The following is a 24,970-nucleotide window of genomic DNA, read 5'->3' on the forward strand; positions in this document are numbered from 1 at the left end:
CTATCTATCTATCTATCTATCTATCTATCTATCTATCTATCTATCTATCTATCTATCTATCTATCTCCATCCATTCAGCTATCTTTTATAAGACAATAGATAGCAAAGATAAAATGAGTCTGGGTGCCTTGGGCAATTTTCTAATGGTGTTATTAAATAATATGCACATATATTCATGTCAAAGGGTGGTACAGAAAAAAAAATAGAGCAGCAGTCTCAAAATCAAGAACCAAATCACATTCTACATGAGCAAAACCATTCATTATGAGGAATGTTGTTACACATCCCTTCAAATGCAGCAGTTGCTAAACCTGAGGCGTCCTGTAATTAATCTCTAAAACTTCCTATGTGCAAATCTTTACAGTTCAACTTTGAGCTACATATAGCCTCTTCTATAGGCAAATACACTAATACAAACTACTATAGAGTACAGAAGAAAAAAAGAATAAGAAAGAAATGATAGAGAGGGCTAAAAAGTGCCAGAAAAGAAAGAAATGCAAAGAAGTAGCTTCTGATTTGCTTTGCAGCACTTATACATTCAATTATAGATTTACCGCTTTCTCTAAAGTTACATCCTGACTCTTCTTTCTATAATCTATCTTATCTAATCATCAAAACCATAAATCATGTGTTCATTTTTTTCTGTTACAAGCAAAAAATCCATAAACGGTTTTTGGTCAGCAGTAAACATATTTTTTTTCACTTATCAAAGGAATCAGTTTGGCCATCTCATCAAGTTCTAGCATTTTCAACAAATGTTTTCCTCCATTCTAGGTATTGCTGCAACCTAATCATTTTTCAATGTTCTCTCCAGACTTAGTACCTCTTTTCCGTCATTTTTATTTGGACATTAAATTTATAGTATTCATTTCAATTCCACTTTTCAATATAGCTTTATTGTTCCCATAAAACAATCTCAAATACTCCTTTTAGTTTCCCTCAGTTCAGTTTCAATTCAAATCACCTCACCAGTTTTATTTTTAATTTCATTCATTTTCCTAGAAGCTCTTTGGTTTTATGATCCATTTCTCAACCAATTTTTATTTTCATCAGAATTACACTTGATTTTCACAGCTTCTCTTAAATTTGTTTCTTGCCCTCTTTGACTACAATTTGCAACTTTCCCTCTCTCTATATCTCACCCTCTTATTTTGCAGCAGCAAACTTTTTCTCATTTACTGATTTTTTTCATCATTTCACCATCATCCCTTCTCATATTTTCCATTAATATAACTGTACAGTTTATAACTGTACATTAATATAACAGTAAAGGTAATATTTGGAACATAATTCCAAACTGCTTCCGTGTCATCTTTCTTTATGTCCACTTTCCATTTGTTCTGTTTATAGATTAATCTCTCCTCTAATATTGTTCTTATAGTTGTTCCAGATTCAGTCACATTTCTTTCATGCCTTCTCTTGTCTTCCAGGTCCATTTCCCCACATTCAAAATCTCTCATTATATCTTTCACAAACTTAGTCTTTCATCATACACAATCAAGTCAATAATACTTTTAGATGCATTTCTTTGCCAGTATTTGCATCAGTGGTGGTTTGCTACCGGTAGCGGTGGTGACAGGAGGCTCTGCCCTCCCGGACACTTCTGCGCATGTGCAGGAGCGTGTGTGTGTCCACGAGCGAACCGGAAGCGACGGGATTTGCAACCCACTATTGATTTGCATGAATAGATTTAGACTATCTATTCAAAAGATGTATTTTTCTCCTAAGCATATACTCGCCAAACAAACACCTTCTCATTCATACATGAAACTTTGAATGGCTGAATCATTATTTCTGTATTCTCTCATCTTGCTCCCATCCATCCATATGAATGGATGGATCGGCATAATGGCATAATTTTTTTCCCATGGCACAATTTTTCCCAAGTCTCATTCCTGTTCTTTCATTATCACTGGAGTGTAATGCAGAACTAGCATCAACTTATGAATTCCTTTCATATATGCATACATATGAGTTCTTTCATTCATATTTATACCCACACCTTCATTTTTATGCATGATTTCCTCAAATCTGTTCCACACAAATTTGGTTATAAGCTGCCTAGAGTTACCTCTTGTGGTTAAATGGCTGGCGTAGAAATTTTATTTATTTATTTAAGAAAATTTATATGGTCACACAACTCAAAGTGGGGTAGCTTACAGAGAATATTTATATATATAAATCAATAAGCGACTAGATGTGTTCCATTCCACCCTGGGTTCCTGGACCATTGGCAAAACCAGGTCTTAGGGTGTCAAAATGGGGGGGGTAATCTTATTTCTGTGAGGATGATGGGGAGGGAGCCACCAAGGAGAAGGCCCACTAGATGCACCCCCTTTAAGAGAGGGGCTCACAGCATTCTCACCTCCCCACAGTGGTAGATCATGTAGCTATAACTGGAAGGTTATCCTTCAAATAACCTGGTTCCAAGCCATTTAGGACTTTAAAGGTGACAATCAGCACCTTGACTTGGACTTGAAAGCAAATTGTCAGCCAAAGCAGCTTTCGCTTTTACACATATGTACACTTAGGCCTGCACAAAACCATGCAGGAGCTGCATTTTGAAGCAATTGAAGCTTCCAGATACTTTACAAGTGCAGCCCCACATAGAGCTTAATTTAATAAAATAAATAATCATACTTACACAATTTAGTTTAATACTCCACCCCACTTCTCATAACTCTTCAGGTGTCTGATCCCCTAAGTTATAATTTGCAATATAATCTCAGTTTATCATAAAATAAATACCTGGGACTAAATGGAAAATGACTGTTGATCTACAAATTGGAAATATAAATGTTAATGCTGTAGATCATGGTAAGGGGGTTTGTCTTGGTTTTGCCCTGCTATCAAAGAAGATGGGGAGGAAAAATGTACTAGAGGAAATGGTACGGATGATCCTTGTTTAACAACCACTCATTCAGCTACCATTCAAATTTATGATGCTTTTGACCAGGCCTCATACTTACATCTTACATACTTAAGAGTCATGGTGCCGCAATGGTTAAAATGCAGTACTGCAGGCAAACTCACTGCCCACTCGAGGAGTTCAATCTTGACTGGCTCAATGTTGGCTCAACCTTCCATCCTTCTGAGATCAGTAAAATGAGGACTCAGATTATTGGAGGCAATGTGCTGACTCTGTAAACTGTTTAGAGATGGCTGTAAGCATTATGAAGCAGTATATAGGTCTAAGTGCTATTGCTATTATTATCTGTCACAGATTCCCTGTGATCACATGATTGCAATCTGGGGGTTCAGTGCCAGGGTTACAATTACAATATTGAAATGTCTTTTGGTAATGTGATAACTATTTGCAACCTTCTTTGACAGCTTCCTACAATGTCAATTATGAAGCCTGGATGGATGGATGGATGGATGGATGGAAGGAAGGAAGCAAGGAAGGAAGCAAGGAAGAAGGAAGGAAAATTTCCAATGCTCATTGTCAACTTCCCAGTAGAAATTAAATGGGAAAGCCGACAGTAAGTCGAAAGTCATTCCCACTCCCTCGGATTTTTTGTCCATTCATGATAATTCTGTTTCTTTGTTTAGGAAGAAAGAAAATATCTCTGAAGCAATCATCCAACGGATCACAGGTCTATTTAACCATTAAAATAAGTTCATAATGTAGGATTTCTGGAATTCAAACTAAAATATTAACAAAGGCCTTTTCATATATTGTGAACTCCTTTTCCACTCTTATTCTATTTTTCTTTGATTTATTTATGAATTGAATTATTTTCCCACCCTCTATGCAAATACCACAAAAAGCTTCCTTTATTTCTCATGGGAATTCTTGACATTTGTTTGTGGTGTTCTTACCATTTAGTAACTTGAGAAGTAGTAGCTGCAGCAGCATGTTAAAAACTTAATTATTGGTTCTCCATTCTGATTTAACATGTTGCTTTTATAATGTTAACCAGGTACCTAATATATCTGGCTGCCTCTGTTTTAACCTTTAGTGAATACTGAAATAAAATTTATTTTATAATGGGGATAAATTTTAACTTCAAATACTTCAACCGGGTATTAAGGCAAACTCAGTGAAAAAAAAATGCTGATGTAAACCCACGCATATACGCTAAATACCTTATGGCACATTGCTCTTTTGGACATGTACATTTCGTTTGTTTGTTTGTTGGTCTATGTTGCATCTCTTGCTATCCACCTCCAACTTCTCTTTCATTGGCCACGATGCAGGCAGCCTGAATTATTCTTTATATCCTTGGTTTCCTTACCTTGGTCTAATGCCCTGTGCTTCTCTCTCCCTTTTGCTCAGCCATTTCTTTCCTCTTGGTCACTCAGTCATAACGGATAATTTCTTCCTACTCATATTTGGCATTTTCCCAAACACATGTGACATGTTGCTTCAAGAACAGCAATTTGACCAACCAGCTCAATAATACTCGTATAATTTGTGTGCTGGTCGGGTTATCTTAGGTCAATTAAACCTTCATAGATTTAATAATAAAGAGCATAAGTGAAGCAAATTTCATGCTGTTTTATGAAAAGCTGGGGATGTGTAATATTTTTTAGAAGAAACAAAATTTTAAAAATGGACACATATATAATCAATGTTGTATCAAGTAAATCCTTGCCAGCAGCTCAGTTTCTTAGGAAAATGAAATTGGAGAATGGCTATTTTGATTAACATGTGTTGAATTATTTTTCCTTTTATTTCATTTGAAATCACCTGGAGCAATGTGCCTCATCTAGAATTATAGGGATAAAACTTAATCTGTTACTGATTTAACTCTTATATTTGTGCGCCTTCCGTTAATCCAGTAGTTATTTCCTTGTGGGCTTGAAGCCCTGTTGAAAATCTCACAAGACCACACAATGTTCTTGCTTTTGTTCTTCGTACTTTCTATTTGAACCAGAGATTGAACATTTCTAATGAATACTTTTCTAATGTAGTACACACATAGCTGGAAAAAAGGTATGTTATGCTTCAGACTTTGTTATGCAAAGTCAGTTTACATTGTCACTTGAAGTTCATTAAACCTGGACACTTGCTAAGATTATATGTTAAGAAGAAATAATATGTATTCTCGGTTTCTCTTATAATATTAATGCAAGGCTGTAGAGCAATGAACGATTACAGGAACTGGGCATGGCTAGTCTAGTGAAGAGAAGGACTAGGGGAGACATGATAGCAGTGTTCCAATATTTGAAGGGCTGTCACTGAGAGAAGCGAATCTTCCTATTTTACAAACCATCTGAAGGCCGGTCAAGGGATAATGGATGGAAACTTATCAAGGAGTCATTCAACCAAGAAATAAGGAAAAATTTTCTGACAGTGAGAACTATCAATCAATGGAACAGCTTGCCTTCAGAAGATGTGGGAGCTTCACCACTGGAAGTTCTCACATCTGTCAGAATTGGTATAGGGTCTTGGAGGGGGGTTAGACTAGATGACCTACAAAGTCCCTTCCAACTCTGTTATCCTGCTTTGTTTTGTTTTGTTTTCTTCTGTTCTGAATTGTCCCTCATCATTGATATCCGGAGGACCATACTTTCTTCATTTATGTACTAAGAGTATTTATATAATGTTGGGAGTCATTAATAGAAGATAATAACCTTATTTGCCAGTTGTGACCAGCAAATGTAATAATAATTACATTCTAATAATCATTATAATTAAATCTAAATCTATTATCAACTTCCCAGGGAGACATATTTGCAAGGGAAAATTAATGGCTATGGAAGGATTGATTCTGCTTACCTGATTAATCTTTGATTATGCCCCATCAAGTCAATGTTAACTCTTAGTGCCCATTTTTTGTGACCAAAGCAGGATTAGACTTCATGGTCTCCCAGTTTCTATCCTGATGCCTTAACCGCTACACCAGTCTGGCTCTCCTTAGTGCCCTTATAGATTTTCTCCATGAAATTCTGTCGCTAACCTGTACTAATAAATTCTAATAAATTCCATCTTCAGATTCTTGGAACTTGGCAAATATTGGCCTGGAAATACATTTATCAAGATAGCAGCTGATTCTGTATTTAAAGAGGGACCATTTTATTTTAAATTGGGAACAGCAGAATAAATGAGATGCAAATATAAGATAGCTTTTTGTTCTACCTACATGTAGCTGAATACATTGATACCATAAGCCAAACTGTTGAATCCAGACCAATCTGGTACCGTCTCACTAGTATTATTTGTTTCTTGTTTTAGGTTGCAGATGCCCAGTTTTTATATGTATTATGCAAATAATCAGCTAGAAAAAGAATAGTTTTGCATATGCCATACTTGCTAGAGTGTTCTCCTGTGTATGATACATCTAGTGTTTGCTAATACCTACTTTCCCTTAATACTTTCCCTATTGTTTAGCCATCACTATTTCTCCTGCCAAAACTTGCCCATCCCTTTAATGAAAAGTTGTCATGTTTAATTAAGATCACAGAATCTAATCTAGGCAATAGTCAATGAGCAGGTCCACTAAAAAAGATTTTATGCATTTAATTGTCTTAGATAAATGTAAAAATCACTCTTCTTTGGTATCAGCTTTTTCTAACCCAGTCCTAGCTGATAAAAACCACTATATGACCTCACCCCATTCTAAGAGGTCTGTAAGGGGTGTGCATAAGAGCACAAGCGTGCCTACCGTTCCTGTCCTATTATTTCCTTTCATTATATCCAATTAATATAGTTATTACATACTTATGCTTATATATATGCTTATATATTGTATAGTTATTTCATGCTTATGCTTATATATAGTGTGTGACAAAATAAATAAATAAAAAATAAAATAAATAAATATTTAATATTTTCACATGCTTTCTGCAAGGGTTAGTGTGATTTTTAGGGGCATGAAATTAAAGTGGACAGGATGGTTGTCAGCTTGCAACGGGGAAGTGAAAGATTGTAGCTGTGGTCTTTAACCTAAATTTTTTTTCCTCAGTTATTGTTGATAACAGACCAAATATTCTGACCTGATGATTTTGTACAGAGAAGCACCAAGAGAGACAGAGTCTACAACAAGATAAAGTCAGTCTTTCAAATCCAGTAACCGTTTTGTGTTGTGGAAAATGGAGCTCAGGGACCAGGCAGGGGCAAAATTCATCTTTTTCCCTACTGGTTCTGTGGGCGTGGCTTGGTGGGCATGGCAGGGGAAGGATATTGCAAAATCTCCATTCCCACCCACTCTGGGGCTAGCCAGAGGTGGTTTTTGCGGGTTTTCCGAACTACTTAAAATTTCTGCTACTGGTTCTTCAGAACCTGTTAGAACCTGCTGGATTTCACCCCTGGACCCAGGTTGAGGGACAAAAGCCAGGAAGGATTTTTCCTGGGACAGTTCAGGCTGCAGCTTTGTGGGAGGCTGTCTGAATCTGGGAATTATGTTAGCCATGTTAGTTTAAAAACCCACCATGTCCTCTTTATTGCTTTAATGGATTTAATGAACCACAATTGTGTGATACTGTATTAGACTGGATGTAAGAGGTTTATAGGCAGCCTTGAAAAAATGTACATCATCAGCCAGCAATATTTGACTGAAACTCTGATGCACTGAAGGTAACGAATACTATTTCATAAATATTTCTGAGGATGCAACAAGAACTATGATTTTTCTTATCTGGTTTTCTTAAGCAGGTCAAGGTTAAGCTCTTGATTGGTTGCTTAGCTCTTCAGAAAAAAAAAATAATTACTATAAATTGCCCCTGTGGTAGTTCACAAGCAAAACAGGAGACCAATAACATCAATTGCTGCTGTTCCCCAACAACCAGTGCTCAAGCATCTTTATTCTGAACCTATATGGAGCCACGATGTTTAGTAGTCATATCCAAGTAATTTGTCTAATGTGGCTCTGTCTAATTCAGATGGAGCTTCCTCCATCTGAATTAGAAATGCATCCAGATTTGGTTAAGAATTCTGAGATCTGCCAGGAGCCAGCTCAAGAAAGGCTTGTGTAATATTTTTAGGTTTAAGGTAGTAACTATTAGCACTACTTATGGCAGCACATTTTGTTAATTGTTTTGATTTTTAATCAATTTCTTGATTAATCAATTTCTCAGCCATTGTTTAAACAATAAGGAAACCAGCTCTTCTTACTGAGCTATATGAATCAGGTTTACGTCATTCTCAAACATTATTCCTAATTGTACCAGTTAATCCTTAATTGTAGTAGTAACAGAATTTCACTACATTTTGTATTGATTGATACACCAGCTCTAATCTGAAAAGGCCTGGGGCAAACATTCAACTTTTGCACTGTAATATTCCAGTAGGTGCAAGCAAGCTAAAAGCATGTAAAGCACATTTTAGGTAAAGCATGCTTAATTTCAAATAAAGAATATGGGATTGTTTGTACAAGGCATTTTGAGATTTATTTGAAATTATATAACCACTCATATTTTACCTTTAGCAAACATTTATGATTCCAGAATGTATTGGGAAGGCTTAGAATATATGACTCCAAAGGAATACTCTACAACTTTTTAAAAAAATGTTAATATTGGTTTGAATGTAAATCTTGCAATTGAAACTGATGGGCTTACACCAAATGCTGAGCTAAACCATAATTTGATTTTTGTCCATGTGATACTATCCAGTATAAACCAATCATATGATTTATGACAGTATTCTGTGCAAAACCAACCAATTGTTTAACTATTAATGTACTACAGCTTAGCATGATGTATGAATGTATTCTTGTGCTTGCCTGTAACCATCCATTGTACTTATGGTAAATAACTGAATTTTAGCCAAATAGTATGTTCAGATCATCATCTACCTGATTACTAGAAATTTTATTTACAGATCATGGTTTGCTTCAATGGACAATTTTCTGTATCTTAAATGTTTTTAACATGTAAAAAATATTTGGCACAATATTTCTTTTTATTCTGTCTCTATTTTATCATTTGGAAAGCGATGTGACAATGAGGTTCATAACAAAACAACATGTTAAATTTGGGATTGCGAATTGGGTTACTGAATCCAAAACTGAATGGTTTTCTTCTGAACTTTATGATTTAAAGCAGATGTAGAGGAGAGACTATTTTTATCTCATTGCCATAGGTGGCATAGATGCAAAATACAAATGTTTGTTTTTTAAACCAACTTGAAAATAATTTGAATTCAATGGGACAAATAAAGGGTAGTTGGTCACTTTAAGAACCTGTGTATCTTTTGCAAATGAACTTGAGTGGCAGCTGTCCTTGTCTCCCCTGGCAACAATCTGAAGTAGAGGTGTAGCAGGAAGAAGCCTAGGCTGGCTGGAAGTATGCCATCTGCCAGTCCTTCAACTTATTCCAGCAATTTGGAGACTGAATCTATATCAGAGTTCTCAAGCTCTTTGAAGAGGTGCCAGGTCTAACACATGTTTCTCATTAACTCATTACAAAGACAGCAGTGGAGCAGCAGTTGTGATGTTGGTGGCAATCTCTTAGCTGAAGTTTGATAAAACCTCACAAGCTTTCACCATGCCAGAGCACCATATCTCTCTCCCAGTTTAGAAGACTGGTCCACATAGCACTTCTCACCTTAGAACAGGCGTGTCAAACTCACGTCGTCAGGGCAGCGTCACATGACGTATCAGGACTTTCCCCCCCCCTTGCTAAATCGGGCATGGACATGGACAGTGCATGATGCATCCGGCCCGTGGGCTGAGAGTTTGACAGCCCTGCCTTAGAACATTTGCTTGATGCTCCTGAATTCTTCTTAATCCATTTCTGGGAAGTGTTTTAACTATATCTGCAAACTTATTTTCCTTTACTTTTCTCCAAATAAACCTAAACATTCCTTCCATAGCTATGACCCATTCCCAGTGTGAATTTTTTTTCCCATTGGAAAATGTGGTCTCAGAAAATTAAAGAGCTACCAATCTTTCCACAATATAAAATGTCGTGTATGTATTTTATTTATTTTGCGGTTGAGAGTGATTGTTTCAACTTACTCCCATCTGGTATCACCTGCCATAAGAAAGAGACGGAAAACAATTGCTTTGAGTCAACTTCTCAGTTTTCAAGTAAAAAACCCAACCCAAATCAAAGAAACAAAAGTTAAGAAGATTGAATTCAGTTACAATTTCACCAGGGAAGCTGCTAAAAAAACCCAGCTTCTTCAAGATTGCACTCCATATGTCAAACATGTATTTGAAAAGCTATTTGTTGCAATAGGAATCAGTCTGGACTTAATATCAACACTACATATACTATGATTGATCTTTTAAGCCATTTTTATCACATCTAAAGCATAGCATAAAGTTAGCATAAGGATTAGCATAATGTTTCAAGCATTTGTGACAAAAATACAGTATTCTCAGCAGTACAGAATTGTTGAATTGTTAGGGGCTATTTAGGCAGCCTATCTTAACTTCCCCCACCATAAGACTTATCAAATAGTAGGAATGGAAAAGAAAGGAACCCTCCCTCAGTAAATCTTCCCTATTGGTTCTTGTCCTACCCTTAGGTGCTCTGGAAAATAAACAAATACTATATAATAAATCAACACCATGTGACACCTTTACAAATATTGAAAGGCTGTTATCATATCTCCCTTTAGGCATCTTTTCTTTATATGAAACATTTCCTATTCCTTTAATTGTTCTTCATTGGATTTAGCCTTTGAGCACCTCACTTTTCTCTGAATTATTTCAAGTTATTCATTATCTATCCTTCTTCTATTATAATCACCATAACAGAATACCAAGTGTGGTTTGACAAGCTTAGCATAGGGTGGAACTATTATTTCCTATGATCTTTACCTCTGTTAATGCAGCACAAGATTCCTTTGGCTCCTTTGGCAGATGTAATTTACTGCTGGTCCATGCTTAATTTATCGTGTACCCAGCTACCCAGAAACCTCTTTGTAAGTACTATTGCTAAGCGAGGTACCATCTATATTGTAAAATTGGTTTTTCCTACCAAAGTTCAGATTCTTACATATCTCAGCACTGAATAGATAGTGTGGATAGGACCCAATAGTCAAATATATCAAGATTCATTGGACTTCTGAGTCTGCCTCCTGAGGTATCAGCTTTTCTCCCACCTTTATATTATTTGAAATTTGATAAGCATCCTTTCTATCTCCTCATCTAAGTCTAGCTATTAATTCTTTAGTTTCCCAGATCCCATCTTCCCCCTTTTAACAAGATTAGCCAATGTTTCTGGAACTTCCCCTGTATTTCAGGGGTTCAAAGATTGTAGTCAGTGGTTCTGAGATAATATCTACTTGTTCACCACCAATGTGGTTCCAGAGACTTGAATTCACCCAAAATAACTAGATATTCTTTCCTTAAATATTTTGATTTGGATTTCTCTTCTGTGGCTTCTGACCAATTGACCATTTTTCCTTTTGTGAAAAGACAGTTGCAAACTAGGAGTTTGTTCAGTGCAGTTCAGTTCAGCCTTCCTCATGTTGCAAATCACCATCTTGCCAATACTAGCCAGCAGAAAACTCAACCCATTTCTTGACTTTCTTCATGTTCACACACATCTAAAGAATGCTTTTTTTTTGTTACTTTTGAAGTTCATAACAAGCCTCAGTTCATTCTAAACCTTAGTCTTCCTTATAGAGACAGACTGTTTCCAGATATTCTGCTTTTGCTATATGCCCTTTCATTTGTCCTTTTTGTTTCTCAGTTAATCAGAGACCTTTTTTATGCAACTATGCTAGTTTCAGCAGTTGACTCCCATTTGTTTTTCTCTTTTGTATTGTTTGAACTTGGGCCTTAATTATCCTATTTTTAAGAATTTCCTAATCTTCTTGAATTGTTTTTCCCTTGAAGATTTCACTATTCTGAAAGCAATGTTGGGATTCAAATAATTTAACAACCGGTTCTCTGCCTTAATGATTTCTTCCAACAACCAGTTCACCAAACTGCTCAGAAAGTTAACAACTGGTTCTCCCGAAGTGGTGCGAACTGGCTAAATCCCACCACTGTCTGAAAGGCTCTGTAGCTTGAAATTTGCATCGTATTTATCTTGAACTGGCTTCTTAAAAACAAATGCTACTTTTTCAAAAAAACCAATGAAATTAAGATTTCTTTAATGCAGACTGAATTGGCTGAAACACACATTGTAGGTCTCACCCCAATGAGTCATGAAGGTTAAAAGCTTTCTCCAGTGTGGGAGAGAAACTGAGAAAAGGAAGTTTGCTTATGGGTTATACTCCTTTAAAAAATTGCCAAAAATCTATTTCTAAAAAGTTGTGTAAACAAACTCATTTCCAACCCCAATATCAGTTGGTCAAAGGAAGTCATCTGCATTTATCAACAGTATTATAAAAAGTGTTTCCCAATGGGTCTCTCTCCAGCTGTGATTGATTTCACTTCCCATCGTTTCCAACCAGCATGTAGACACATAATATTAGTTGGGGATGATGGCAGTTGAAATACAACATGTATGGATGGCACAAAGTTTAATATTTTTATATTAAAAAATGCTTGAAAGGCTATATTTTTAACTCCAATGAATCAACACCATATTTTGGTGAAACAATTTTAAATACCCTGCATATGCTTCCCAATTGTGTTTCTTTCTGCAGCCAATCTTCCAATTGCTGGTGGCAATCAATTATGTATTCAATTTTCATTCATTCTCTGAGTGAAAATGGTTGGCAATTCTGGGCAGGAGAGGGGAGGAATATCATTTGCAATTTTTTCATCAATCACTTCCACTGACTTCAAAGGACCAGGATGGTCTTTATTCCTAAAAATCAACCAAAATGTATTTTTTTTCCCCATCAGAAGGGCTGTTTTCTCAGGAACTTTCTACTATTTATTTTGTGTATATTCAGCTTTGATTAGATTAAAATTCTTCACAAAGGTAACATTTGGGTATAAAATCATTAATGTTTAGACTAATCCATGGAGTTCTGCACTGATCCCAAACCTAACCAAATCAGTTGCAACTAAAACTGCAATCCTGCAATTACTTACCATGGAGAAAATCTGCTAAACAGAAAAGCATAAATAAATCTGAAGTAAATACATCCTAGGTTGCCATATGAGACGTTAATCTTACATATACTTGCTTGAGAGCAAATCGTGTTGAAAATAGTGGAACCTATTTTGAAACATGAAAGTGTGAAATTGGATTTTATATCTTGAGGAAACAACAATCAGGACACTTTTATTCTATTGATTTAAATGGGATGGAGTTAGACGTAAATCTAGCTGGCCTCAGGCTGGTTTTAATTTTGCCAGCAGCTGACTAAAAAGTAGTTGCTTTTAACTACATGTTATAAAATAGGAAGCAAAATGTTTGCTTAAATGTTTCCTATAAAAGGAAAAATAAATTTGTATACAATTTGAAAAATATTGAATCCGACAGCTGCAGATAGAAACATTACAGAGGGTGGTGAGCACAGCACAAAACATTGTGGGCTGTCCCCTGATACCACTAGATGAGATCGGTGGTGGTTGCTGCCTTAAAAGAGAGAGGAAAATTCTCAGGGACAACTCACACCCTGGTCAGCACTTATTTACCATCGGGAAGGAGAAATAGAAGCATAGCCAGCCGCACAAACAGACTGAAAAACAGTTTTTATCCGTGGGCTGTCAGACTCCTGAATGCGAAATAACATCATAACTACGTAGTATGATGGACTTGCAGGCCCAGCGCAACGTGTAATATGTTCACACTGGTGCAATAGGACTGGGTGTTTGCTAATATGATTTATTGGGTTAGGGATTTTCTGTCTTCACTGTGAGTTGTATTGTGTTGGGGCAGGTGCACGGAGGGAGCCAGAAACCATGAGTTCAAGTCCCACATTAGCCATGAAAGCCAGGTAGGTGACCTTGGGCCACTCACTCAGCCCAATCCACAGGGTTGTTTCTGTGGGGAAAAGATATGTTCAGTATGTTCACAGCTTTAGTTATTTGTAAAAATAATACAAATGGGATAAAAATAAATGAATAATAAATGAATAGATGTGTATGGGACTGCTCTGAAGACAAGTTTAACAAGAAGTCAGCCGCAAATATAATATTTAGAATGTATAAACAGAAGGAAGTCAGCGTATCTGAAACCAATGATAGTTATGCATCTCCTCAGATGTGTAATATGAACGAATGATTCTGACCTAGGAAAGGGAGAATTTCACTAATGGACTTGTAGGTAATGAAGTTTGATCTAGTACAGAGTAACAAAGCAACTGCACATTAAATAAAAAGATCAGGGGCAGGACACTGAAAACTGCCATACATTCTTTTCAGTAACTTTTCTATGACAAGCATATTAAAGAAAAGCTAAAATATTTGTTTAACAGGGAAAAAAATGCCATTAATGCTCACATCATGTATTCAGTTTTCAAAAGGATTTAATAAATTATGATGATTCATTTATTTCATTGTATAAACTATAAATATATCATAGAGCCCTCATAATTTAAAATAATTTACAGGCTGAGGTAGGGGATGGGGAGAAAGTGAGTATTGGAGCAACCAATGGTCAATCAGAAGTTCTCAGTTTTTCTACTGATTATGCACACACAGGCAGTGTCAATCCGAATGAAGCGCCAGGATGCCCGATTGTCTTCCATGGTTAATGCCTTGACAAATGTGTGTGTTGTGGTGCAATAAGAATTCCAGTGCCTGGAGTCAATGCCCCTGCACCCACTCGGTACTGGTTTTGGATTTCTGCACTTGGTCTCAAAAAAGTACTGCTTGTAGACATTATTATTAAGATTTACATCCACCATCACAGTCACCGGTTTGCCTTTGATGTCCGTTGCTGTGGTTTTGTTGGCAACCCAGACACTGATACTGTCACACACAGAATATTCCCCTCGGTTATGCACAGGATGAGCTTCACGTTTGCTCCGGATATTCCTATTAAGAGAGTCCGCATTGTCCACACTTTGCTCATCTCTTGACAATGGTGGGGGTTGAGTGCTGAACAGAACACGAGGTGACTGGAACCGCCTCTTCTGAAAAAGCTTGGGATCCACAATGATGTTTGCTGCCGATCCAATTTCTTGATCCTCTGCCTTCTTAGGAGCAGGATGGCGCTGGTCTGTGTTTCGAGATGCCTTCAGACCCTCGTGAGTTTTAGCACAGCTGGTGTCAGAAAGGTCAGATGTTGCAGGGGAGCCCAGAGGGACATTATCTTCAGATTTTGGTGCTGCCCATATGCCAATCAGAAATGCTATAATCAGAGTGTAGCACAGCATGGACATTACGCTATGCACCTAGGAGAGATCAAACCAAGAATGTTACTGTGAGCAAAGACAACATAGAAAAACATCCATTCCAAGATGAGTGGAGAGATATGCTGATGCAGAAATGCCAGGGAAAATGTAAAGCGAAGACATTTCACTGTCTTACAAGAGGCCCAGCCATGTGGATACCAGATGCTGCCTTTTCTTTCCCACTGCAGAAAGGGTCATTCAAACAGCTTATTAAAGTGGGGATGCTAGGAAATAATACACCGCCCAGAGTCACTTTATCAGTGAGATGGGTAGCATATAAACAAACAAACGAAATAATACCAGGATTACTGTTAATTCCTGAAGTTCTAGCATATAATTTATATCAAGCAGTGTTCTCAGTTTTTTATTCGGGATAACAGATACTGACAAGAATCTCTATGGACTAAGTTGGAAGTTCTACAGTAAAAACCATGTAAAAAGGAAAAGTAGCTCAAATATACTCTGTACTTGCATCTAGATTGCCTTGAGCCACATGTTCACAAAAAGAGGCAGAAAGGCCAGCACAAAGATATTGCTAAATTAGACACAGGTACCTGAATAGACTGTGGAAGAATAATTTCTTCTAAGTTGCACTTACTTCAATTTCTTAAAAGCGTCTTGATACTAAGTTGTAAAATACTACTTTTGCTACTGGAATAAATGCTATTATGCAAGTCCTGACTTGATATTAGTTACAGAATTGTCAGTTTCCCCAGAAAAGTATCAGTATAATAAAACATTGGACAAATCCAACACCAGTTAAATCTGCTTAGATTCATTGACTTTAAGGGGTTTAAGAGCATTTAATCTCGTGTTGGATTGTGGCCATAGTTTAAACTGAATAAAAGTTCTGAAAACAGATTCTTTCTCTTGCACAGAGTAGACAAAAGCCTAAACCTCTTAGGGGAGAATGATTCAGACTTCGTTGTTTATCTTTAGATCTGGCATCCATTCTGAAATCATTCAAGACAAAGGCCAGTCATTACTGTTGGGGCTCCCTGACAAACTATAGATCCTCTTGTTCCCTGTAGTTATACTTTGATAAAGCCAATAATCTGTGTCAAAGTTCGAAGTTCTTTTTTGTTAGAATTCCTCAGATAATGTATACTTTTAGTAGTAGATTTAATAGCTAATCAATAATCTTAATATTAGGATACTCATCAATCAGTCAGAGTGGTTGCTATGGTTGCAGATTCTATGAAAAATATTTGCTAAAATCACAAGAAAGGAAAATTCAAAGAGAGAATGTAACTAAATTTTGAGGTATAATACTTCAGTATGCAAAAATACAGACAGCCAGAAGATGGCAGCAGGAGGTTTGAGTTTTATTTTGTAACTGCCATCTAATATTTATTTTTATTTATGCAGCCCCACATATCTCTATCCATCCTCACCATTCTGACTGCGCTTCAAAAGCTGGAGACAAACAGAGCTAGGTGCTTGCTGTGCCGCAAGAGGAAATTAGTTCTAAACCATTTAAATACGTTACAGCTCAGAGAGGCACCAGAAGCTTTAATTTCTCAGATTCACTTGAAGCATTGGGGCCATCGCAGCAATTCAGAACATGTCGAATGAGTTTCTTGATGTCAACATATATGCTAATGAAAAAAAGTTTGTGCAACAAAATTTAAAGACAATATAGGCACACCCTGAAGTAGATCTACATCAGTTTTGTTTACTGTAAGTCATTTGAGATTCATCACTCTGTACTAAAAAGGGAAACGAGATAAGCGTGTAAATAAATGCTATTTGTATTTCTAACAGGGTGGAAGAAGGGGGTGTTATGTTAACATAGCAACATTTAAAGAAGATTTTTTGAGATTTTAGACGTAAAAATCTTAAACAGAACTTTTGTTTAGAATTAGATTAGCAAGAAATTTAAAAAGAAACTATTAAAAGTCAGGCAATAATGCAAAATATTGACATTTACCTTTATCTTTTCAAGCCGGGTTAGTTTCTGTAAAATACTTACAGTGTACAAGGTTTAAAAAAGAAGATTGTATAATTTGTTCAGAATCTGGTAAATACTTTAGCTTCTCAGAAAGTAATTTTATAAATATTCACAAAGCCCATCTATGCTCAAGCAAAAGTGCAAGCTTAGTCAAAGAAGATTTTTTACAATAGCTGAAACAGTAGTGCTTCTGCTGTGTTAATATGGAGAAAATATAGTTTGGCAGGTACAAATATCAACTGGTTCAGCAACCATTAAAATAATAATTAGCAAGTTATCTCTCCATATCAGTGACCCTGGTTGTTCTAAGATATTTTGTTGTCTCCCACAGTAGGGCAGTTTGCATCAACTTCAAAAAAGTTCTTAATCCCCAAGAAAGATCCAAGATCTTTTATTTCACTCAGTCTCACCCCAATTCCCTCCCACTATTTTTACATAGTATAACTCAAATCAGATTCAGTATTAAAATACTAGGCTATTAAAAATAATTATTAGTTTGGTAGTAATGCATTCGTCCATGCTAAAAATTCAGGAGCACAGATATTACTCATGGATCAGCCTGCCAAACTCTTTTAATATTCTTAGATTTGCTATCAATTTCTAAAAAGCAGTTTCGATTAGAGAAATTTCACAAAATAAAAACCATAAGAGAAAATAACGAAGAATGGTAAAAAGTGAAAATAAAATATAAAAAGGAAAAGGAAAAAGAGGACAAGAAAGATTATAAAGAAGCGGTTTCCAGTCTTCTTGTCAGGGGTTACAGATGCATTTTTATTGTGCCCTCTCGTTCTAATTTCCTTCCTTCACCACACTTTCCTTACTTTCATAAGATACCGTTTCTAATATTCCATAAGATACTTTTTCTAATATTCAAACCTGTAAGTCACAAGTTCATTTTTCTCCTTTTTCAACAAAAAGTCCATAAGGGGTTTCTAGTCACTAATCAAGGTAATTGTTGATTTTTTCCTAATCAAACAGGTTAAATTTGTAATTGCTAATTCTTTTATCTTCACCAACCATTTCTCTGTTAAGACTTGCAGCACTAAACATATATAAAGATAATCTTTATTGGCTCTTTACTAATTGGCTGTCCATTAATTCCAGCAAGAAAAATTAAGGTTTCAATTGAATGTTGTTTTTTAAAATGTACTTCAACCCAAAATGTCTGGGTTTTTGTTTTTACAAGTCCAGCAGGCATGATAAAATGCTGCCCATTTCTCCAACATAAATTTGAAAAATCTTCATACATTCTAGACAACTTTTCTTGATTCTTATACCAATGGTATGTCATTTTATAAAAATTTTCTTTTAGATCATAATATAAATTTAATCTAATCACATATTTTCGCACTATTTTAATCAGTATATTTTGTCTAAAGTTCTCAGCCTATTTTATCATATACGCTCTCACTTATTCTTCCATTTCAAATTTTAATAAATGTACAATTATATGTTCATCATTTGTACACAGTTCAACTTCAAATTTTTGTCTCCTGCTGCTCAATTTCAAATGTCCTTTAAAATATTTTTCTTAACTGTGCATATGAAAACCACTGAAAACTAAATCCCTTTGCAGCCAATTCCTCTTTTGAATTCATCTTATACTTTCCATGTTCCTGTTCTATCAACTCTTGATAAGCTAACCATTTTTCTGTATTGTTTTTTACTCTAAAATCTACTACTGCTAAAGTTTATAAAGATATTTTTGATCACAGGCTAGGTTTATATCTGTGCCATATTGTCAGTATGGCACTTCTAATATACGTAATGACTATTAACCTTAACTTTACTGTACCATAGAAAACTATGAACCTTAGACCATATCCTTCTAAATCTAAAATCCTCTTACTCCTCAGAAGAATCCATTCTTTCATCCAGATTAAGCAGCAGGCTACAGCTATCAATCAAATTATAAAAATCATTTAATGATGTACATTAAATGTTAATCAAATGGCTCTTTTGTACTAATTATAATTATAATTAAACAATATAATACAATATACAATATAATACAAACCTATTGGTATAATTGATACGTTATGATTAAGTATTTTGAGCAGACAAAAAAAGACAAAAGACAAAAAAAGTTATTCCATATAGATAAATCTAAAGGAAATCACACTATGATTGCCATTAGCACTTTGCAACTCAAATGTGCTAAGCAAAGATTAAATACAAACAGATGAAAAACAAAACAAAACTTTCCATACTGCTAAAGGCAATGTACAAAAAATATAACATATTCTTTTGCTAGTAGCATAGTCTCAAAAAACCGACTGGGATTTCAGGGAAATAACGCACTTTTTAGTCTACAGTAAAACTAATGGCCCTACAGTTCTGTAACAGCATTTTTTTTAAAAGAAAAGAATTTGAATTTTTATAGATTCCGAATTCTTCAACAAATTATAACCTGACTTAGTTTGCTTTTTCAGTAATTTCACTGAATCCACAGTAGTTTATTTAAAAAACAAAGGAACATGTCAAGAATCAGTTTTTAAGATTAGTTGTAAACTCCCAGTAAGTTTTTTTAAAAGCATAAAAAGATCATGTGCATGCCTCCAAACTAAAGGTAGTTAAAGTTTATTAAAGGAGGCAATATTCAAGAAATAATTGTGCCACAAGCAGAAACTATAAAATGTCTACAAAGTGTGCTACAGGAGTGTCTTGTGAAAGTCTTGGTGGAATCTGCTACATACAGGAATTAAGCTTTTTGAAAACATCCGAAGAACACTTTTTTTGGTCACAATTTATTAAGTTGAGTATGTATATCCCCTATTTCTCAAAGAGTTCAAGATGGTGTATGGGACTGAGATAATAATTGAATTTAAGTCACCTGCTGAATCCCATATCAAGTGAGAACTTTAGCCAGAATCTTCCTGGTCTCATATCATCACTTTAATCAAGATTCTCCAAAAGTAAGATGTTGGTGTTAGAGACAAGCAAACGTAAAATGCAGCAATTTCCAAATATATAATCGAACTATACTCTCTACTCTCTCAAGAAAGAAAGTAGTCATGGCTATTTTAAACTTTGTGCTGTTTCTCAACTATAATCTCTATTAGGAATTAACAAAAATTGCCTAGTTTAGGTGAGCAATACAGAAATTTGCCAGATTGCTCAGCTTCCTTCTTACCACTGATTTCAACTGATACCTGTGAAGCAGTTGAGGATATCCTCAGGTTCTCTCTTCATCTCTAAGACTGGAAGGGAGGAGGCAAGCCCTTTCTAAGGGGAGGAAAAATAGGTACCTCCTCTGTCAAATAACTGTGGGAAGGAACAGAGATTTGCCAAGCAAGGAATATCTGTCAGGTGCTAAGAAATGGCCTCCCATCTCGACCAGCAAAAGGAGAAGGGTCAATACATGCCCCTATAGATGACAATGTTACATCGGTCAATCTCTGCAACCTGTTTTCAAGAAGTAGCCTGCATCATTCAATTTCACATGTTATAGAATTTAAATAATTTAAAATTATGGAGTTAAAGATATATCTGTAGGACACAAAACCACACACACACAACCCCTATATTTCAAACAAGGGACCAAACCATCCTTTTAGTACTCATTAATGTCAAAGGTTTTCCTAAAATAAATCCAGATTGGATGACTTGGATGTTCTCCTTAGATGAGAATTAAGTAAAAAGACAATAAAGTTTAAAGTTATCTTAAGTAGAGAGGAAGAGGATCCTTTTTGGCTCCCTCTGTCTTGTCCTTTTTTCTGGTCACTTTGGGAGTCACATTATTATTATAGTCTAGTATGGCTAACATGGCAATTAGCTGTAGGTCTGGGTTGGCAACTAATGCACCGAATAGATTCTGAACTTGGATGCTCAAGCTAATTTCTACTTCCTTCTGGGCCCTTTAATTACAAAGATTACTATTGAAAACTGAACTGCAAATCTTTTGCAGCAGAATGGAAGCTTATTAGCTAATGCTTTTTTCCATGATCCTTTCCCCACTTCCTTATATTTTACTTTTCTATCTATCCCATGTCTTCTTGTTTTCCATCATTGCTTTTTTTTTGTTTTACATTCTCCCTCTATTTTCCCATGAGCTTCTTTGTGCCCATTTCATCCTGTTTCGACTTCTTGAGTCCACTAAAATAGGCTCTTTTTATCAATAGCTTTTTAAATTTCCTTTTTAAATTTCCTAGGCTTAGAAAACTTGGAACTCCGTCGCCTTCGACAAGACCTAAGTTTAACTCATAGAATCATCTATTGTAATGTCCTTCCTGTCAAAGACTACTTCAGCTTTAATTGCAATAATACAAGGGCAACCAATAGATTTAAACTTAATGTCAACCGCTTTAATCTAGATTGCAGAAAATATGACTTCTGTAACAGAATCATCAGTGCCTGGAATACTTTACCTGACTCTGTGGTCTCTTCCCATAATCCCAAAAGCTTTAACCAAAAACTTTCTACTATTGACCTCACCCCATTCCTATATGCTTATACCTCCTAATATTTACTCATATATATGTTTATATACTATATAATCTTTTTATATGATGTTGTGACAAAATAAAATCAATCAATCAATCAATCAATCTCAGCAATAGGGATGCTCTTGCTGAGGTGAAAGCCTCACCTCACAAGCCAGTGTGCGGGTCCAATTAGTCATTTCATTCAACCTAATACCCTGCTCCATTAGGACAGGACAATAATTTCTAGTGGAGTTCATTCCCTCAGAATGAGGTTTCTTTAAACTGTAGATAGAGCAGAATATTTTTGAATAAAGTTACCAAAGCTGATTAAGACAATGAATCATATTGAGTTTACAGTCTTATTATCTCAAATATGGTCCACTTCATAAATAACTGATGTTTATGCACTGGCATATTGTTTTTCCTTCTTTGCCACAGCTTGGAATCCTACACTGAAAATATATGGGTACTCAGACTCAGGTTATTGTTCAGAAAGATGCTCCATTATCAAACTTTTTAATACAATCAGATATGAAAATGATATTGATTTCAGTTTATGCAGCCAAATAATCTGCTTGCAGTGAGTGCTGTACTGAAGTAACAATGTTGATTTTAACAATACTTATATCGTTAGTATCAATATTATCTGTGAAATTATCTTTGGAAGAGTTCAATAATTTAAATCTTTCCAAACAAGAGCTTCCAAAGTTTAAAGGGACAACTCCTGAATGCTCTGTTTTAAGGGTCCATATAATGAACATGTAGACAATTTTTTCCTGAAAATGCAGACATGCATTTTCTTATGTCCTATTTTAACCACTGAAAAAAACCCCAAACCAACAGAAAATCAAACTAATTATCTGATCTACTTTCTTGTCTGTAAAGCTTCTGATAACAATATTTATTTTCTTAAGGTTTAGGCTCCTGAAAACAAGTAGGGTTTTGTACCATTTAAACATTTTTAAACACGTAGTTTGAGAAGAGATGGTGGTTCATACTTTAATACCCCAACAAACATCAGCAAATCCTCCAAAATGTTTCTAAATCTCTAATTCTCATTCTTTACTTAACACTAGCTTCAGAAAATAAAGACTGCATAGTTTGTTCTTTCTTTGGTCTGATCTCTGCATTGACACATTCCATAACTGGGAGGAGGGAGGGAAGCTAAGCCATGATTCCCAAATGTCTTGGTCTGTTCCAGAGGAGTTCAATTATTGAGAACAATCTCCATAGCAAAAGATATCTGGCCAGTCTGCATGGGCCTTTGAAAGGATTCCAACAGTCCTACTAGTTCTATTGAACACTTTCCAAATGTAAATTTTATCATCAGGAATTACAGAGTTGGAAGGGATCCCAAAAGGATTCCTAGCCAATCCCAATCCCTTAACAATATATTTCATTATACTGTAATCTATGTTCTGGAGTACAGCCTTTATTAATCTTTTTTTTTGTTCCACACATATGCCAAAATTCAAGTTTTCTCATCTTCCCACAAAATGCAAAATATACTGGATTACATTTGTGTAGGACTATCCTATTAAAACAATGTTTTTGCCACATAATCTACCACTTTAAGCATTGTTAAACACAAAGCTACTAGCATCGGCTAATGCCAAAAACAATTGAATAGGACTTTCAACGAGTACCATCCTAAGAAAACAGAAGTTTCTATTTCAAACCCCTGTTTGTTTTAGCAAGAAAAAAGTTCCCAATTCAGCAATATCTTTAATATTCTTTTTATGGTATATTTTTCAGATACTGTAACAATGATATGCCCAATAAATGAAGCTCTATCAAGCAAATGAAGTTAAGGACAATATCAGTGAGTTGTTGTTAGTTGCGAAGTCGTGTCTGACCCATCGCGATCCCATGGACAACGTTCCTCCAGGCCTTCCTGTCCTCTACCATCCTCTGGAGTCCATTTTAGCTCACGCCTACTGCTTCAGTGACTCCATCCAGCCACCTCGTTCTCTGTCGTCCCGTTCTTCTTTTGCTCACAATCTTTCCCAGCATTAGGCTCTTCTCCAGGGAGTCCTTCCTTCTCATTAGGTGGCCAAAATATTTCAGTTTCATCTTCAGGATCTGGCCTTCTAAAGAGCAGTCAGGGTTGATCCCTTCTAGGACTGACTTGTTTGTTCGCCTTGCAGTCCAAGGGACTCGCAGGACTCGTATTTCAGTATTTTCAGTATTTTTTTTATTATCTATCCAATCTGCAAGGATTAACATCTTACTTTATGCCAAAATGAAAACTTTATTTGGCAGTTGTCAATCCAGATATACATTCTTTTTGCTTTTCCTATTTGAACAATATGAAACCTATTCATTTTAATCATTTTTAATAGCAAGCAGCCAAATCTATGCGCCTTCTCATGTAGGATGCCATTGATGCCCAAACGATGTCATTTTTCAGTAGAATGGAGGGGGAGGGAAAGAGCCCTCTATTTAAGAACAATACAATTAAAAATAAAACTCACATTATAAATTATGACCAATGATTATTGCACTGCAATAATCTAATGCGAATAGACAAACCAATATAAACATTTAACAATTCTAATATTCATATGAAGGTTTTAGAAACTTTAAATATAACTTATAATAGGATACATTATAAACATTACAATAGAATGCCTACTCCCATTCCTGGGAAAAGTAAATAACTTTTTTTAGCATGGTGGGACCCAGTCTCTTTGATGAAGTGCCTGATAAGGCTTAAAATATGTCTTTCATTATTGGTGATCAGATTAAAACATCTTTTCACATATTCCAAGCAGTCCAGGGGTGAAATGCTCCCGGTTCGGACCAGATCGCCCGATCCAGTAGTGATGGCGGCGGGTGGTTCGGAGAACCAGTAGCAAAAATTCCTCCCCCCCCACCCCAGCTGAGCCGCGTGATCATCAGAGGGTGAAAAAGCATTTTTAAAAGCATTTTTTCTTCGACCGAAAAAATGCTTTTAAAAGTAAAAAAAAAAAGTTGGCCATGCCCATCCAGTCACATTACACCCCCCCACACGCCCACAGAACCGGTAGGAACAAATTTTACATTTCACCTCTGAAGCAGTCTACCAGTTCTATAGAACTTTGTCTGGATACATATCAAGATTTGAAATCTTCAAAATATTCTGTAAACCTATGGAATTTTTACTGAAAAATAACTTAGCAGTAGTCAGTCAGATGCTAACATAACAAGTCAAATATCATTAATTTCTACAAAACATTAGCAGGATTACATGTCAGTTAGAGATTGCATCTGATGTCCTGCAGTGGTTGTATCTATTTAAAACAAATGTTTACTCTAAAAAAAATCTATAACACTTAAAAATGTGTTCCTTTATGAACTAAAATTGGATAACTCATATTCTTGATCTTTGCAAATGAATTCCTAGGAAATTTGAGAAGGTTTTGATGCAAAGCAAATAATCTAAAATGAACAATTTATATTTCTGAAATTTTG

The 24,970-nt window shown here is 35.7% G+C and overlaps 1 protein-coding gene across 7 annotated transcripts in view; it reads right to left on the reverse strand.

Moving 5' to 3' along the window:
• Nucleotides 1-24,970, reverse strand: part of NGF (nerve growth factor) — a 132,027-nt gene that overhangs the window by 49,173 nt on the left and 57,884 nt on the right. For 3 of the 7 annotated variants that reach the window (XM_058178434.1, XM_058178435.1, XM_058178438.1), the window contains one exon: nt 14,261-15,142. The exons of 2 other annotated variants lie outside the window; for them this stretch is intronic. In XM_058178434.1, coding sequence (XP_058034417.1) covers nt 14,408-15,142 — 735 coding nt within the window. In that variant the 3' untranslated portion in view covers nt 14,261-14,407. Of the gene's footprint in view, nt 1-14,260; nt 15,143-19,926; nt 20,225-20,245; nt 23,634-24,970 lie in introns of those variants that run through there. 2 more of the 7 variants (XM_058178436.1, XM_058178437.1) reach the window with 2 other exon arrangements.

The sequence above is a fragment of the Ahaetulla prasina genome, chromosome 3 (genome assembly GCF_028640845.1).
Source record: "Ahaetulla prasina isolate Xishuangbanna chromosome 3, ASM2864084v1, whole genome shotgun sequence".
NCBI lineage: Eukaryota > Metazoa > Chordata > Lepidosauria > Squamata > Colubridae > Ahaetulla > Ahaetulla prasina.